An 18,303-nucleotide genomic window follows, 5' to 3' on the forward strand; every position below is an offset into this window, starting at 1 on the left:
ATGCTTTTCTTTCAGCTCACATTAGTGGAAGAAGACAAAATTTAAATGAGTGTACAGGATAGAAAATTTTCCCTCTAGTCATCTGTTTAGACGGTGCCATCATGAAGATGTATGAAAACTTCCCAATAGCGTAGACAGAAAGGGCTATCTCAAACTGGAGCAAAAGCAGCAAATGAGACAAGAATCTACCCACTGAAATACAGGGAATAAATATACTTTGAATTCTATCACGCTTGCTATTCATCTTCTGAGAATTCAGCAGGCAGAAAGCCAGAAAAATCCCCACCTCATTCCTTTTTTTTATGTGCATTTATATGGATATGGCATATGTGTCATAGCAAAACTTGTCTTACATTTTGTAGACGTATGTTATCAGCAAAATAAGCTTTGTTTAAATTCAATTTGGCTCAGAGCAGCACAGTATGAATTAATAACTTAGTGTGTTATGCAAGTGGAAAAGCTTTGTTTGAAAGAGAAGGAAGCAGATTTTTAATAATTCTGATTAAAAAAAGATCCCAGACAAATCAATACATTATTTCTGATACTGTTTTAGCTTTCTTAATAAAAGAACTATGTCTGCTATGATTGTTTATCACTCAACCAAACACATTGTTTAAACACCCAAATAGAGAGAGAAGCATGTTGTGGTGGCCATCATGGTCTATGAACATAAAGTTAAGGTGTGATGGTTTATTATGAGTAATAATACCTTTAAATGGTAGAGATGAAAGTGCAAATTCATGCAGGAAGTTTTTATGCCTGAAAGTCCACATCTTTAAATGTCATTAAAAAATGCACATTAAAAAATGAATTAAAAATAAAAATAGCTATTTTGGAAAAGTAAGCACATAAAGTCAGGAAATGTGAAACTAGAAGCATGAGATCTTAGCTCTGATGTCAAGCCTGTATGTTTCTACTATGTACAGTTAGCATCTCTGGTATTAAGCAGTTTGACAAACGTCAACTTTACCTTCCTGGTGAGTCACCATTCTCATCAAACAATATCATGTCCCCAGAGACCCCAGTAAAATTAGTCTTCATGAGAGATTCCAGGAGTTTCCGACCATCTATGGGCTTCATGGCATCACAGAGGCCCACATAGCCTGGGCACAGTGACAACTGCATGTTGTGGAGCCCATACGCCATCGAGTATATTGCATTGATTACAAAGCCCATCTTGGAGTCCTGAACATGCTGCGTCCTCAGAGTCATCTGGCCTGCCAGGGAACATCACAAAGTAGGAGGTTAGTACATGAGGCTGAAATACAATCAGCTCTTCAGACATCTGTTGGTGTGTTGATTATAAATAGGAGGAAAAGTATTTTAAAGGGTCTTAAACTGCTCATAGCAGATGCTTTTACTGATCCAAGCACAGAACATGTTAAAATAAAACCAAAGAAATTAAAGTAGAGATTCCTCTTAAATATTTTATCATCCAGCTGATGCCTGTCTCTGTGCAGCTCATCACCTCACCTCACAAATGTTGTTTTTCAACTGCTTCTCTTGCATGTGTTTTTCTAAAGCATGCATCATGGACATTATAATACAATATTTTGGGGAATCCAGACACTTCTCCACATCTGCAGAAATTTCTCCAAATCCTCAGAAATCTTAGTTGAGGTGTAAATGCTAACATGAGGTCTGTTCTCTAGGGAACTTGCAGAAAAGGTCTACAACTTGTAGAAAGCCAGCTAACTCTGTTGTCCAGAGAAGTTCTGTCTGCCTCATCCCTGGAAGTGTTCAAGGACAGATTGGATGAGGCTTTAAGCAACCTGGTCTGGTGGAAGGTGTCCCTGCCCACGGCATAGGGGTTGGAACTAGGTAATCTTTGAGGTCCCTTCCAATCCAAACCATTCTATGATTCTGTGAAAACACTTTTGTTTCAGAGACATGGAACCGATTCTGTGCAAACAGACTGACTTCCAATCCATTCTATGATTCTGTGAAAACACTTTTGTTTCAGAGACATGGAACCGATTCTGTGCAAACAGACTGACCTAGACACCACTGCTATACTGTACCAAGAGGTCCTGCCCTAATAACTCTCCTATCTCTTTGTCCCTTGCTCCTCTCTCTTTATGAAGTGAGGATAATGAAGCAATACAGACGAACATGTTAAAATATCTGTGAAAGAGTTGATGATGTGGGACACTTTTGTTTCAGAGACATGGAACCGATTCTGTGCAAACAGACTGACCTAGACACCACTGCTATACTGTACCAAGAGGTCCTGCCCTAATAACTCTCCTATCTCTTTGTCCCTTGCTCCTCTCTCTTTATGAAGTGAGGATAATGAAGCAATACAGACGAACATGTTAAAATATCTGTGAAAGAGTTGATGATGTGGGTTAGACGCTGACTCTGTTTAGCCAGAATTGGTTAGCCTTACTTTATTTAGCTTTTAAAGCATAATGTTTTCATTTCTATTATCTGTTTATGCTTCTGTGAAATCCACAATAAAAATTAATTCCACAGGACCCTGAAGGCCTTTATTTTTTATAACCCAGTGTTATTAATAACACAGATTTTCTCTGTTGGCAGTACCAGGCCAGCTAAGGAAGTGTAGACTGGAGGTTTTCTGCCTCATATGTCATTGACAAAGCTGCCAGCTGCACTCTGGCCACCAGATCTTTAGTACTGTGGAACTGAGAAGAATCAGAGATAAAACAACTGCATCAGTGGTACTGGGAATTTATCAGACACCTAGAAAAAAAGGCTCTGGAAGCAAGACAAATAAAGAGCTCTATGAGAACATTTTATCTCCTTTTATTAACAAAGAAGCAACCTCTAGGAGCTAGGGAGTCCAGTGTGTAGGCAGCCCAGAGCAAAGAGGATACAAATAACCTGTCCACTCCATGAGGGTCTGCCTCCCACAGAGGCATTAGTGAGTGGCAGGGATACTGCTTACACCCATACATCTGAGCTGCAGAGGCAGCACAATCAAAGAAGCATTTTATGCCATAAGAAGACTTGTGCACAGATGATTTTTTTCTCGAAAGAAATGAAGACTAATATATGACTCTGAGGGTGGCACTCTTTTAGTTTAACAATATCCATCCAAAAGACAAAAACCGAGTCTGATGTCTAGGCACCTTCTGTGGAGAAGAGTAAGAATTTCTAGTGGGTGATTGATACCATCATAAAATAGGTACATCTACATACAAGCTCACCTTTTCTGTGGTGAACAAGAATATTGCAACACAGTTCTAACCATTGAAACATATTGGAGCAGTGAAAAGATCAGGAGTGGTAGGAAAATACAGTCTGAATGGAAAAGCATTGTGTAGAGGTCAGTAAGTGAATGAGAGGACCTTTTTCCATTGTTTCATGCAGAGGCTGGCATTACCAGTTCCAGTCAGCCTTGGGAAGCTAAGTGATATGAGCTTGGAGTATCTGTAATGGAAAAACAACTTGGAAGAAACACACAGTGCTGTTGATTTGTTCTGTTCTACCAAGGTATTGCTTTTTCCTAATTAAAAATAATAGGCAGAAAAACTGCAGCAGCAGAGTACATGTAACCCCCCTACTAATTGAAATTAAGAGTGGATAATTGAACAAGCGTATCACACTGCAATACACAAAACTCGGTTTAACCAATTATTCATCCTCAAAATTAACAGCTCACACACCATGCTGTTAATTATAGTGGCCATTAGAATTAATCAGATTTGCATTGGCAATAGCATTTATCATAAAACAATATTTTGCTGCTTTATTGCATATGATTACTTAAAAATCTAATAACTTAATTCTTACAGAAACACTTTCCACCGGGCTTTGTGCTTCAATTTTGTTGAATTATTATTCTGATTTTCTTTAAAAACTTAACCTCGTTTAGTTCACCTGATGATTTGTAATGAGGCTGCTCAGCTCTTCCTAGAAGCTGCTGGCAATTGTCAATGGAGTCGTGAGGGAATTAGCTGTTGTGATAATTTTAATATACTTCCCACAGCTGAAGAAAACATTTACCTGAGATATTAATTGCCTCACTTGGCTATATAGATGGAAATCTAACCTGCCAAGCTCGGTGTATAGTACCACAAGATTCTGCAGTTAAGGGAACATCTCAAAAACTGAAACAAAATAATTTGTATTCTCTTTAATATACTGCAATATGGCCTTAAAAATGGCAGCCTGATAAAAAAATGCAAGTCTGAAAGTGATTTTCAGCTTATTTCACAAAGTACTTTGGCACATCAGACTTGAAGCATACAAGTGACTCTTATTTATCTCAGTGATCCTAAAAGTAGTTATAAGGGAAGGCTGAAGTAAAATGTAGTCTGCCACTCAGCCAAAACAAAGTGAAAATATTTTCAATCTATCTCTGCAGCGAGTATGATTTAGGGAACTTTAAACACATTGTTCACTTAAGAGATAGTGCATATTGTTGCTGAACTCCAACACATATTGTTATCCTTAAAACTCATCCATGAGTTCTGTATTCAGTGAAGAACTTTTCCTGTCACAGGGCCGTCATGACATGGAGAGGTGGCATGGGTGAATTTAATGGTGATGGCTCCAGTAACGTTCAATGGAATTGACTTTACTGATTAAATTCTTAAGCAAGGATAATGAAAAATTCTAACATAAGTAGAGGAGTTCCTACAGAATTATTGGGCAGAGAATAAATATCCATGGACTGTAACCCATATGCTTGTTTACAATATCCATAGTAGAACTCTATTCTATTAGATTATAAAAACCCAAACATTTGTAAAAGATCTGTTTTTCACCATCTTGACATTTCCATATGAGGAAAATACTGTGGAGAATGAAATAAAAATGTCTTGCTTTCCTGTGGGCTGGAAAATCTAGTGTGATGCTATTTAATATTTTCATGGAGGGATAAGCAGGACATGTTCACATTAATGTTGTAGTTCAGTTCAAGTGTGGGCTTTCAAAACCAATCTCCAACTCATGCCTGCTCGTTGTTCTTTGGGTTGGACTGGGTGTCATAGTTTCAAAGCAGTATATAAAATTTCTTTTAAAAGACACTATACCAGATGAAGTGTCCCAGGAAAACACCTAATGCACCACAGCTGCAAATGGGTGTTCAAAGCTTAGGGCCAGGCTACAGTCAGTTTAGAGTAAAACTTCCCTGAGCTGTGAATCTTTCTTTTCCCACAGCTTGAAAGCAAACAGAGCATTGCTCCCAGGATAATGCAGAAAGCAGGAGTTGGAGGTGCAGAGATCACAATGTCCACAGCACAGATACAAACCAGCATTTTGTAGGTGTCTAGTTGATTCTTACAGCAATTTTGACAGGCTTAAGTACCTTTTCTGTGACAGAACTGAGCAATTTTTTCAGGTTGTATCTCATTTTCCCACAGATATTTTTTAAAATATATCTACCTGTTTATAAATCTGTGCTGAGGTTGGTGTTTACGTCCAAAGGATTGTAGAAAGTAATCTGCACTGCAGTACCTCAGAACCAATAAACATTAACATTGTATCATGATAATTACTGCAGAAATAAGGAGTTCTGCCTCCTGAAATTAAGATGTACAAGGCAATGGAAGAATGCAGGGTGAATCAAATCATACCTAATGAGGAAAGTGGGACAACACTTGCAAGCATAAATAATCAAACATTGTGGAATTCTGAGAAATGAGGGCATCTCAGTGGTTGGAGAGCCTGCACAGATCTCTCAATTATGTTGTGTTTATTCCCTTATCTTTCCTGTCCAAGAAATTTTGGTAAGTAAATAAGGGCTTATCCTATTATTTGCCAAGCTGTGAGATCATGTGGCAGCTCCAGATTTGAAGCCACATAGCCATTTCTGTCTGCAAATTATTAGATAGGCATATCCTGTCACTTTTTTTTTTCTGCAAATCAGATAACCCATCTGTCCTTCAGTTTCCCGTCTAATATTATTTCCTTTCTACTACTTTTGATCTGCAATCTTTCTTTAGACTAAATCTTCCTCAGGAAGAGGACTACTCATGACCTTCCTGTTTTTCCTCTGCATAAATGCAATGTGTTTTTTATTAGCTGGAGTTTTTAGGTGCTATCACACTATCTCTGAAATGAAAGTAAAATTATTCTGGATTTCCTGGGAAATGTAAGTATGTAAATATTTATTCTATAGCTTATTTAGGAATCTATATATACAGAAATCAAGTGAGCATTTGCAATATGATAAAATGCATAAATACTGATAGATATTATATATATATTTATAAAATATTAAATGATTAATATTGACTTAGGAATATGCTACTACTGAAGTAGGTGGTTAATATCTGTTTTTCCTGATTAAATATATATTCTGCATGTCTGGATTTATCTCTATGTTCCTAACTTGATTATAGGACTGTGAAGATGAAGAACAGTCTGAGAATAGTATCAACTCAAAGCGTTGTAACCTGCACCTTTCCTGCCCATTCTGCTAGGAGTAACTCACTTTAGGAGACTTCAGCAGAATCCCAGCAGAGGATAAACGTGGGCTATACAGGGTGGCCACACACCATGCTGCTCAGCAACATGGCTCAGGGCCACATGAAGGCAAGCTCAGGTGTGTGCAGGCCACAGCTCTAGAGCTTGAGCTGAGGCAACCTGAGAGTTCTTACAGGGAGCTGGGCAGGGACAGCTCTGAAAGCAGCCTTGAATCTGTGATTAGAGCAGCCTTCCAGTACTTCCAGTACAAGGGGGGCTACAGGAGAGCGGGAGAGGGACTTTTCACAAGCACATGTAGTGATAGAAAAAGGAGGAATGGCTTCAAAGTGAAAGACAGTAGGTTTAGATTAGATATTAGGAAGAAATTCTTTACTGTGAGGGCGTTGAGGCACTGGCACGGGTTGCCCAGAGAAGCTGTGAATGCCCCATCCCTGAAAGTGTTCAAGGCCAGGTTGGATGGGGCTTTGAGCAACCTGGTCTAGCAGAAGGTGTCCCTGCCAATGGCAGGGGGCATTTCAACTAGAAGCTCTTTAACATCCTTTCCAACCCAAACCATTCTATTCTATGATTCTATTGCATGATTAACTGTGCAGATATGGCCCAGCACTAATCTCCTCATCCAAATTTGTTCTTTTCTGTTGCCATGTCTCCAAAACACAAATATGTTTAGATGATGAATAAGAAACATGTTCTTTCATGAAGAAAGTGATTCCAACTGGCAATGGTTCATGTCTTGGATCTATTTAGAAACAGTGTACTTATGGGCACCAATCCAACAAAGCACTTATGGACGCTGGTAGTCCCTGTGCACCGTGAGCCAGCTCTGTGATGCTCCCATGCCCCAGTGATGCTCCAGCAGTTCCCAGCACCCGCAGTCCTGGCTCCTAGTGGGATTAATAAAATAACAAGACTGAACCCCTCCCTTCAAATATGAAAAACCAAACCAAAACTACATCTTGCAGGAAATTCTGAAATTTGTCTATTGTTTCCTGTACTTAGAATGCAAATAAACATTCTTCAATAAATTTAATTATTTTACAGATTTTTGATGTAAAACCTGTCATTTCTCTTTTTTTTCTCCCCTATGTTTTACCCTCAAGGAAGATGAAATACAATTTTTTTCTGCTTGCCAGCGGGTGATAACTACAAAGCCTCATCAAACAGGGATGTTAAAGAGTGCAAAATTACCATGGTTCAATATGCTTTTTCTGCTTTCTAACTTTTCCAAAGATTATAATATTTTGCATTTTAAAGAATGGAAAAAGAGTAAAAGGAAGAATCATAATACTTTACGTTGCAAGCAGTCCCTCCTCCCTGCTTATTTGATTCCCTAAGGTGAAACTAGGGAACAAAACATGAGACACAATATGGGCGAATATTTTTTTCAAGTGCAGAGCAATTTTTTGCTCTGCAATGAATTTAACATCAAAATGAAGGGAAATTAGTGGTATTTCTTTTTTATTATCATTATTATTTTAAAACTTCTCAGTCATCGAATGGTTGTTTATGACAAAATCCTAAGAGACATCACAAAGAAATGCACAGGTATAACCTTCAGCCTCTAACTATCTCATAATATTTCCCCATGAGTAAATCACAATTTAGTTTCTATATAGTTTTCATATATTTGCCATTAAAGACTGCAGTGATCCTTTGTGCTAATTTTCGTTTTAAGAGACAAGAGGCTGGCAGAAATGAGTTCCAGTTTTGCTAGCAAATATGTCCTACATTTGCATTCTGCTCACAGTACTTGAAGTTCAAGTCCACCAGCCAATGAGTTTTCCTTTTTTTTTCTCTTTGCCTTAGTGAATATCTTAGGAAAAAACCTCAGGACAACAGGCTAATCTTTGCAACAAAGACATGGCAGTGTTTGCAGATTTTGGAGGAATTTGATGAATTTCATAACAATAGTGAGAAAAGTCAGGTTATTAAAGTGTTTATTTACAGGTGTGTTATAATCAAGATCAATTTATCTTTCAAAAATATAAACCAGAGTATCTATCTGTTCTTAGTGCCACACTGCTTCTTTCTCTGAGTCAAAAAAGTTAGTGGCATGTCTGTGTAGGCTTAACATTGCAGTGCAAAGACTAGTCAGTCATGTTTTATTCTCTAATTATCTCTGGAAACTCAAAAGGACCATTTGTTAAATCAAATTTCTGTTCAGTTGAAACTATGGGGCTTTCTGTGTGTCCTTTTGACTTCATTGAAAGTAGCTCGAGCTGGATGAGATTCAGCAAACAGGTAGATTATTCTTTTGCATTTTCATTTTATGTACCTTCTGTATCTTAAGCTGCAAAACTTATATTTATCCTAAGTTTCCCTAATCTCCCGTTCTGCAAATAAACTCATTCATTCTTAATCTTCTTCTAAATTGCCTGGAGATATGTTGGTGATCCTTCTAGGTCAATTTTTGCACCCTTGAAAAAGGTTTTTTTATCTCAGAGAAGCCACATGGTAAAATAATGAATGGAATTTGGAATTTCTGCATTCTGCTAAGACATGTTCAGAATGCTGCTGCAAATCTCTTTTTCTCTGTTCATCACTACAAAAATGTTCTTCTTGCCTATAAACCCTGTCACTGACTCCTTGCTCGGACATGACTTGCTTTCCTCACTTTCAGTGCCCTCTATATCCTGTCTGTGGATGGTCTTTGTGTATGACTACCCAGCCTTCTTAATTTTCGTTTGTCTCCTACCATGCTGTTTAGAACCACAGTATTTAATGTCAGGACCCTGCTGTAAATACCTGACAAGTGACCCATCACCTCCCTCCAGATTCTTGTTTCTATTGTTTCTTTACATCAAACTGCCCTTTTTTTCTGAAGTCTGTAACCTCTGCCAGTGGAAGTAAGATACTGTACTGCTTCAGCAGCATCAGTCTCTATTTATTTACTCCTTCTTGTCTTACACTTAGATCACAGATCCTTAGGATGTGTTTTCTGATGTTGGTCTGCCTTTGAGTAACACCATAAAAAAATGCTGTTCCATTTGTGCCTCGGGCTTTTACACAGCACGGGAAAAATAATATCACTTAGCAGTGGAGGCAAAATAAATAATTTAACAGATTGGTAAATGTAATTAATATGCTACTGCTCCTAGTGACTTTAAAGGCTTGATTTTTTCCACTAATGTTTGTTGAGCCAGAGCTTTGCCACATATTTTTCTTGTGTTGGGTTTTGTTTCTGCTCTGTGTTAAAATGTGTTTGTAAAACACTCTCACTAGGATGAAAAAGTACTAGGAATTTGAGTTCTCATGGGATGCTTGTCTGAAAGAAAGCAAACAATCAACCTCTAGTCTTCAAAGGTCTAAAGGCAGTCAATACCGGAGGACTGGATTAGCCTTTTACTACCTGAAGATGGTCACTGAGTGCAGTTATTCATCTGGATCAGCTTGCACACCTATTTATGAACTTTACTATATTGTGGTCTTAGATAATAAAAAAATATCTGACTGGTGCCAGAGGTGAAGCCAAATCCAGTACTTGTAAAGTCTCTAGTGTTTGGAGGCCATTATGTCTCTTTTTACACTTGCATTTTGAAGTCTTTGTTCTGGCTCTTGTTCAGAGGGGACTTGCAGCAGCTCTCCTGTGACATGGAACTGATTACACTGAAAATCAAGTCAAATAAGTCTGGAAACTTCCCACTTTCTGTAGTGCTCCAGCTGAGCAGAAAATCAATGTACTTAGCAACAGCAGTGACACCCATTTTGATTAAGTAAGTATGTACAAATCTGCAAATGAAAAGTGAGCTTGATGCCAAAATTTTCATCTCAGTGTGCACTAAGTGTATGTGAAGGGATGGAAACCTTTTAGTCCTTGATAGAAATGAATGGATACAATATTATTTTGGATTGTTTTTGTGAGTCTCTTTGGTCGATTTCATAGTTTTATTATGCATATCTTACTAAATCATGTCTTCTTTTCATAATATCTGCCTGGCACTGTCTGTGAATATTTTATGTTATAAAGTGAAACAAATCTCACAAGTCAATGGAGGTATTTTCATTGATTTATGACTTCATGTATTTTCTGTCACAGAAATAAATTTAGCCCAATATTCTACTAGCCAGGCATCATCAAAGCAAATACAAATATTAAAGCAACTAAATTCATAGCTGGTGCATAGGTGAATTTAGTTATCTACTCAGATTTCAGCCATATCTTCCAGTGCTTATTTTCTTTCTGTTTAAATAAGTTGTTTATACTGTTGACCGTTCTTTATGTTTTCATGGTAACTCAACCAGAATGTAGAGAATAATTCATTTTTCCCCCCATTAACATAATGGTTATTTCTTTTTATATAGATTCTTCATTTAATAATGAACTAATCTATTAACATCAATCAGTTTTGTGTTTATATTTTTTATTATTATGCCAAGAAGTAAAGAATTACTTGACTTTTGGTGCAAAAAATAGGTCTTGATTTCTCTCCAGCATTTCTCAATGAACTTAATCTCTTTAACTGTAATCCTGGGAAACATCTTTAGCTTGATTTTTTGTGTGAGTGATTTGGTTTTTCTTGGTTTTTTGAGGGGGTGTTTTATTTATGTAGCTTCTGGGGAAGAGAATGGATTCAGTTAGATAAACTAAAAGGCACAGTCCTGTTTTCTTATCAGGTGAAATCTGAAGCAGAACTAATATATTCATGAGCATGCACGAACTGTCAGGATAGTCTCTGAAATGCTTGTGACTATTGTGGGCATGTATCATCTTTACAGTTGTGACGTGTGAACCAAGGGAATTTAAGACTCAAAACTTTGTGTGCTTGAAAAAACCAAATATAGGAATCAATATAAATATGTGATTTTCAAAGTGATATGGAAGATAAGAAATGAGGTAGAAGCAAAAGCTGCCATGACAGTCTCAAAAATTCATGTTAACTTTGAGCTTAAACTCCCAATATCAAAATCTCTCACTCCTGCAATTCTCAGCAAATATATTTGTCTTCCTTGCTGGTAAATCCACAAAATTGTCTAACGTCAGTGTTTCTTCACTTTACCCTACACCCTTGTCTGGTTTTGGAGCTGTTATGAGAAAAACAGCATAGGTGTCTTAGCACTTATGGCACAAAAATGTCATTAAGTAAATATGTATGTCATCTTTCAGGCCAAACTTTGAATTTCTTTTATATGAATTTTGACAGATGGTCTAGATAAAACTGAGTAACATGATGAGTAACAACTTCCTGTGTGAAAACCCTGACTGAATGTGCAGTTTTAACTGATTGCTGAGCATAATCTTGTCAACCTGGGAACTCCACAACTGAATTAACATTTTCCACCCTACAGCAACAGGAAAGAATTAAATATATTATAGCCTGGTTTTCATTCTTTTACTATAGCCAACATGGTCCAGCACTGAATATGACAATAAAACTGAGTAAAAAGTAATTGGAACAATTTATTTGGGAAAATAATCCTTTTATCTTTTCATGATTTGCAAATCAGCAGATTTGGATTCTTGCACATTTCTTTGTGCATTTGACATTCCTAGGTTTAGGGAACTTATTTGACCTGTGGCTCTTTGTGGGAAAGCTTCCACTCATGAGTGATGGTCGTGCCAAGCTTTATGATTAAATTGCCTAATATCCATGACTGGGTAAAATCATGGCTAAAATAATATCTCCCTGCACCCCCATGATAATTTTTAGGAGTGGTGAATTGTATTTTATACACTGTAAAAGATTCTGTAGGCACCTACATTTCATAGATTCACTCTCACAGTCCTGGTAAAAAGTAAGTGAAAAAGAAACCTAGAAAAGGCAAATTGAAATGTTGTTTACACAGCACAGTGATAAAACCCAGGTCTTTTTTAACCTTCATCCAGTCATGCTCTGTCATGTCAGGACAAGCCACTGACGTGTCAGGAAAGAGATCCATACCATCATGGGGAAACCAATGAAATTTGCCACTCAATATACAGTACCTGTCAATAATGCAAATGAAACCTGTTTTGGAACGGTAGCAGAACAAAAATAATGAAGAAAAATCAGTTGAATGTTGAAGGTGTAGACTAAGATTTTGGGACTCCTAAATGCAATTTACATCTCAGTCACAAACTTCCTCTGCAATCTTGTCCAAATCCAAAGAAAGACTTATGAATGTTAAGTGGGACTTAGGTAGGGGTTTGTGTTGTGTAAATCCAAGACTTTGATCCTGAAAGACATTTGGTCTCATGGGTGCATGGAAAATATTGACATTTTTAGGCGGGAAGGTATCTTGGGGTTTAGAGCTGTGGTTGGACAAATACCCAGCACAGCACCACTGTATGCCCTAACACTAACAGAATACCCATTGTCTGAGTCATATCTCAAGGGTCAGAAATAGTTAACAATTTGCCCAGACAGTGACAGAGAATGACAAGGGGCTTGTTAAACAAGGTCCTGCCTAATCAGTGTAACAGGCCTCCTACCCTCAAAGAAAGGACCCTGAACAAAGAGATAATCTGGGGTCTTCTTGCTGAGTCCTTGGCTCCTGATGTGTTACTTGTTACCTGGCTGGTGCCATGGGTCCCCATGGCTTTTGTAATGCAAGGGATCTGTGCCAGTTCATGGCCTGTTGCCTCAGGCTCGCACTACCTAGAACTCCACACGGAGAAAAATTGTTGAAACTTAATTCTGGCAGGGCGAGATTGCGACCACTGACTCATGGATCACAGATTCAAGAAATCCACCAAATCAAAAGAAAAGAAAGACTGAGCATGCTGACTAATTAGCATGAGAAGCAAGAGAATCATTCAAACAATAGAAGGTGAAATACTAATTAATAAGAGAACTAGGTAAATTGCAGCCAATGAACCATGATTTCATTGTTTGCGAAAATGTATATTATGATGTAAAGTTTTGAGAATTGTTGTGTTAGCTTTGTGGATTTACCACCTAGCACCTATCTTTGTGCATAAAAGAGATAAATGCCTCAGCTTTGTGTGTGAGATTGGCTTACTACACAATGGGTGACAAACGCCAACTCTTAGGGACAGCATTAGTACTGCTTGGTATCTCATGAAATAAAGACCAATTAAAAGAAGCATAAAAAACCCAAACCCAACTAACCAACCAACCCACCAGAAAAAACTTGCATCCCATCTATCTGGGAAAAAAAAGAGTTTTGCCACTTCAGTGCAGAAATGACAAAATGTTCTGGCAGTTTTTGCTAAAATTAGCACAATTTAATGAAAAATATCAGCTCAAAATGTCATTTCCTGAAATGACCTATGGCTGAAACAAAACCTAATGAAATCTTTCAAATTATCTATTCTTCTATCTGAAATTCACAAATATTCATCATTGCCATATGGAATTCAGATAACTTCATACATTAGCTCTCCCATTACCCCTGTGAGCCAAAGCAACAGGAATAGCCTTTTTTCAGAAAAGGTGAATTCAGTTTTGTATTACAACATTTTTGAAAGTGTTTACATGCCTCTGGAGGTGGAGTAACTTCAAGGTTTTCAAATATAGGGAGCAGTTAGGTACAGAGGCACTATCTATTTGTTTCTTTAGAGATCTGAATACTTTTAAAATTATGCTTGTCATCATTTTGAAAAGAGCAAGTATTGCAATTCCAGCCTCTGGCCTTCCAACCCCACTCATTATTTCACCAGACCAGGATACATCAGTCCAACATGAGCTGTCTACACTGGGCTTTCTGTCATACTGTTTTAGACAGCAGAAGTAAAAAATTCACTTACTTGTGCAAGTCTTGTTGTACTTAGGGTTCTCTTGAGGAAACCCTGCCAACCGGCACTGGAACCTGTGCTGCCAAAATTCCTGAAACCATGGATTTCGATGGTTGGTTTCTGGCCGAAGCTCTAGGTAGTAATCATCAAACCATTTCACGTCAGGAGACTGGAGTTTGATCGTTATCCCACCGACAGCTTCATTCTGGTACCCTTCTGTCACATCATACCGATCTGCCCAGCCATCACTGCAGGAGTAAATGAAAGAGAGAAAACATTAACCATTCAAAGGAATAAGAAAAGATCTTCCTTAACATTAAAATCTGAAGCCGAAGAACAGACATCCAGAGTTGTGATTCTGAGTAATGCATCTGTAATTAAGTCTAGTAGAAGAATTCTGTGGTTTTCTTACATTTGCTTGACATTGGCACCTTCTATTTAAATTATCTATTCCACAACCTCCACTTCAGGTAATTGAAACAACATCAAAAATCACAGATCCTGAAATCTGCTGTATATAAGTGCATCTCTGCATCACACTTAAGCATCGTGGTCTGGGGAGAAAACCTTGGATTCAATGTTTCCCAGATGATGGGTTATATGATTCTTACCTGAAAGAAGGTGACCTTGAGGATGGCACCTCTTACTGTGCACAGGGCAGGACTGTGTTGCAGAACATGCCCATACAACATGATGGAGCATGGCACAAAGAGCCAGAAACTAGTTTTGAATGAACACTATCACAGAGCTCATAGGTATTGTGTGATATTACATCGAAAGTAAAAAATCCTTCAGACATGACTAATGAATCTGGGCATATCTAGGTGTTTCTCCTGTTTCTTAGTTGTTTGTGGGTAGAGCATTATGGAGGTGTATGACTCTGTACCACACATAGAATTTTAATCCCCTTCTCTTTACCTTTCTGCTGCAACACTCTGAACACAAGAAAACAGAAGTGACTGGAAATTCGATTCAAACCACAAACTTCTCAGGGTAATTCCCCTCTCCCCAGTTTCACAATGGATTTTCTTGGAAGTATTGACAATTAGGAAGTTTCACTCAGCTCCACTAAAAAATGTACATACCTCATTAGCACATTGCAGGCTTCTGTTGTTTTAACATGAACATGATCTTTCAGTTTTTCAAAAGCCCCAGGTCTTACAGTTGGAGACTTGTAGAAGAATCTCAAGATTTTCATTTTTTCCCCTCTCTAAAAAGTCACTAACGTTAATGGCTATAAAGAGAACCTTTAAATATTACAAGTTGAATAACTGAAGAATGAAAAATAACATTAACTTGTCTTACTTTAAAACTTCATGATTTGTTTAAAGCTGGCCCTAACTATTTTAAGTTAGTCATACTGTAACTGATGTAGGTGACCTTTATCTGTGTGAATCTGTTCTATTTTGATCGTTCACTGCCTGGCTTAAACTTTTCTTCTGTACTGCAGAGTAGGCAGGAATCCTGCTGCAGTCACTCAGTTCTCAGCACATTCCCAGTGCTCTACACTCAGCTGTCCTCATACAGTCCAGAAGTTAAGATTTGAGAAGGTGATTCCTGCACAAGACACTATTTCATCGAAGCTTGGACTCTTGACTACAACTTTTAGCACAGCTGCAATATCAGTAAATAGCAGCTTCTCCAAGGGCAAAAATAGTATCCAGGGTATGAAATGAAAATGAAGGGACCATTAAACCTGCTTCAGATTTCAAATGCACTGATTTACTCAACACAGAAGAGTAAAATATAAATTCACAAAAGGAGAAAGATGAGCGTTGCTGTTGAGCTCGAATATAGTGCTTACCTGCAAGCTTAGGGATAAAAACAAGCATTAATGTCCCCACTTGCACTCAAGAGTCTCAACAAGGCAAACAACCCCACCTTCCACCAGGACTGTTTACTGGACAAAGAGGTAGAACCATTTATGGGTTGTTTGGTGATAAAATCTGCAGAAGGTGTTTTGACTTTGAGTGATTTAACCTTTCCTTTAAAGCATTCATCTTAATCTTTGGCAAGTTTTTAATCAGTTTTCTCCACCCTCATAAAACCTGACAAGTTTTTGAATGCAGGAAGTGATAGGTTTTCTTTAGTGTGGAATTATTTTTTTAAAACTGGGTAAAATTTAAGAGAATTTAAGCTGTGCTGTCAGTATCCCAGCTTTATGAATTGTCTCATAAACAACTTAGAAAAAAAGGCCTGTTTTCTTGTACTTAATTTCTTTATCCTTTTTCAAAGAAGCAGTTTTGTAGATCTAATCCAGCAGGGGGTCTATAAAATGTATAGTATTACTTTATGAATATTTATTCCCCTCTGCAAAGATTTGCAGCAGAGATGCTATTGTATAACTATAAGTTATTAAAAAGGACAGAACTGAAAACTTCACATTACATAAACCTTCTCAACTCTTCTGTAGAAGAGCTTCTTATTTCAACAGAGCTGCTTCTCATTCAAGTAAGTACTTCAGCGTAGTTTCTTGGGCAAAAGGTATTTAGGAGTATTATATGAAAAGCATGCATTGTAGAGACAACAATGCAGAGATAACAAAACCTCAGGTGGACAATGTGGCAAAGCAAATGCTAGACAACTATCTAAAGGTCGGTGAAAGTGAAGTAGTTACACAAGCTAGAATGAATATAAAAAAAGCACTGATAGAATCAATGTTTAAATTCAGTACCCACAGTACAGTAACAGCACTTGTGGGATGTTGATGACAGAATGATATAGATATATTTGGAAGATTAGACCTGTTGCACCTCAGTGAAGAGTGCAAAGATGAGGGAGAAAGGTACAGAGACAGACATACCTACTTACTTTCTTGGTCCTGCCTATCCCTCCTTAGACCTTCTACTCCTAATTACTTCACTAGGAAAAGATTTTTTACGGAGAGGGTAATCAGGCATTGGAATGGGCTGCCTGGGGAGGTGGTGGATTCACCATTCCTGGAGGTTTTCAGGATGAGACTGGATGTGGCACTTGGTGCCATGGTCTAGTAATGATGGTAGGGTTGAACTCAATGATCTTTGAGGTCTCTTCCAACCTAGTTGATTCTATGATTCATTTTACTGTACTAGCTGGTGATATCCTTGCTTTCCACTGGTGGTTGCATTATGAAAGGTACAAAATGGTATTGACCACCATTAAAATCTACTAGTTCTGCTCTGACATCAGAAATTGGCTGTGACACACAGTTCTGAATTAAGCCCAGTATAATCTCCACTCTTATCCACATAAGTTTCGATGTGCATAGGTTACCACTAGTGCAGTGCTGGACTGTGTGCCAGTGAGAGAAATGGTTCTTTATGTTAAAGTGTGATATATAGGTTATTTACATGAGCAAGTGGTTAAGAATATTCTCCTCACAGGCAAGTCCAGTCCAATGATCTTGAAAGAGTCCAAACAGATTAAATAGAACATGGATATCTTTAACCAAGCACTACACAAGTTCAGTTTTTCTCACTTGCATGTGCACTGTGCTTCCTATTTTATTACATTATTACATACCATCTATTAATAGAAATAGATGGTGTTGCTTTTTAATCAATTGGCAAGTGTCCTTATAGTGAGCTCACCTGGACTTAGAGTACCACATGAAGAAACCTTGCCGTGAAAGAAAGGAGTAGTTGCACAGATGCAGTGCCAAATGTAAAAGCCCCTTGCTGAGATATCTGTCAGGTATATGCAGTAATTCATAGATCTCAGTCATCAGCTTGCCAGGGTAGAAAGCTGTCAACAACATAAGAGGACTATGACATGTGCACGTCTGACTGCCCTCAGTATTACACTCACATTCAATGCAGTGGGGAATTGTCTTTCAGGATCATGAAATGTTTCCGCCTCACCCAATATTTTTGTGTTTATATACTTGTCCATCAGACTAATGTCTAGTGCCTTTTCCTTAGAGACTGGTAGTGCAATACAGGAAAGTAAACATACTGTATCAAATAGAATATATAATTGCTAACGATGTTTCTGAAAAAAAAAGAAAAAGAAAAGAAAAAAGAATACCATTTAAGAAAATAATGAATTACAGAAAAAAAAGAGAAACGGAAAAATGGCTTTTACTGTTGCAGTACAAGCAAGAGATAAACCTGAAATAGCAGAGCCATTATCATAATGATTTTTATGTTATCAGATTTATTTGTGAGTGTACATTGTCCCAGATAATGTTTTTAGAAGGATATACCAGAGTGATGGAGGTTTTAATGAAAAATTATCCTTCAGCAAACAGAGGG

The 18,303-nt window shown here is 37.7% G+C and overlaps 1 protein-coding gene across 1 annotated transcript in view; it reads right to left on the reverse strand.

Annotated features, from left to right (window-relative positions):
- GRM5 (glutamate receptor, metabotropic 5) overlaps nucleotides 1–18,303 on the reverse strand; it is a 255,586-nt gene that overhangs the window by 45,922 nt on the left and 191,361 nt on the right. The window contains exons 4-5 of the mRNA XM_009075716.1: nucleotides 14,084–14,319; nucleotides 971–1,217 (exon numbers count right to left, since the gene is read on the reverse strand). Coding sequence (XP_009073964.1) covers nucleotides 971–1,217; nucleotides 14,084–14,319 — 483 coding nt within the window. The remainder of the gene's footprint in view (nucleotides 1–970; nucleotides 1,218–14,083; nucleotides 14,320–18,303) is intronic.

The sequence above is a fragment of the Acanthisitta chloris genome, unplaced genomic scaffold (assembly GCF_000695815.1).
Source record: "Acanthisitta chloris isolate BGI_N310 unplaced genomic scaffold, ASM69581v1 scaffold355, whole genome shotgun sequence".
In the NCBI taxonomy this organism is placed as follows: domain Eukaryota; kingdom Metazoa; phylum Chordata; class Aves; order Passeriformes; family Acanthisittidae; genus Acanthisitta; species Acanthisitta chloris.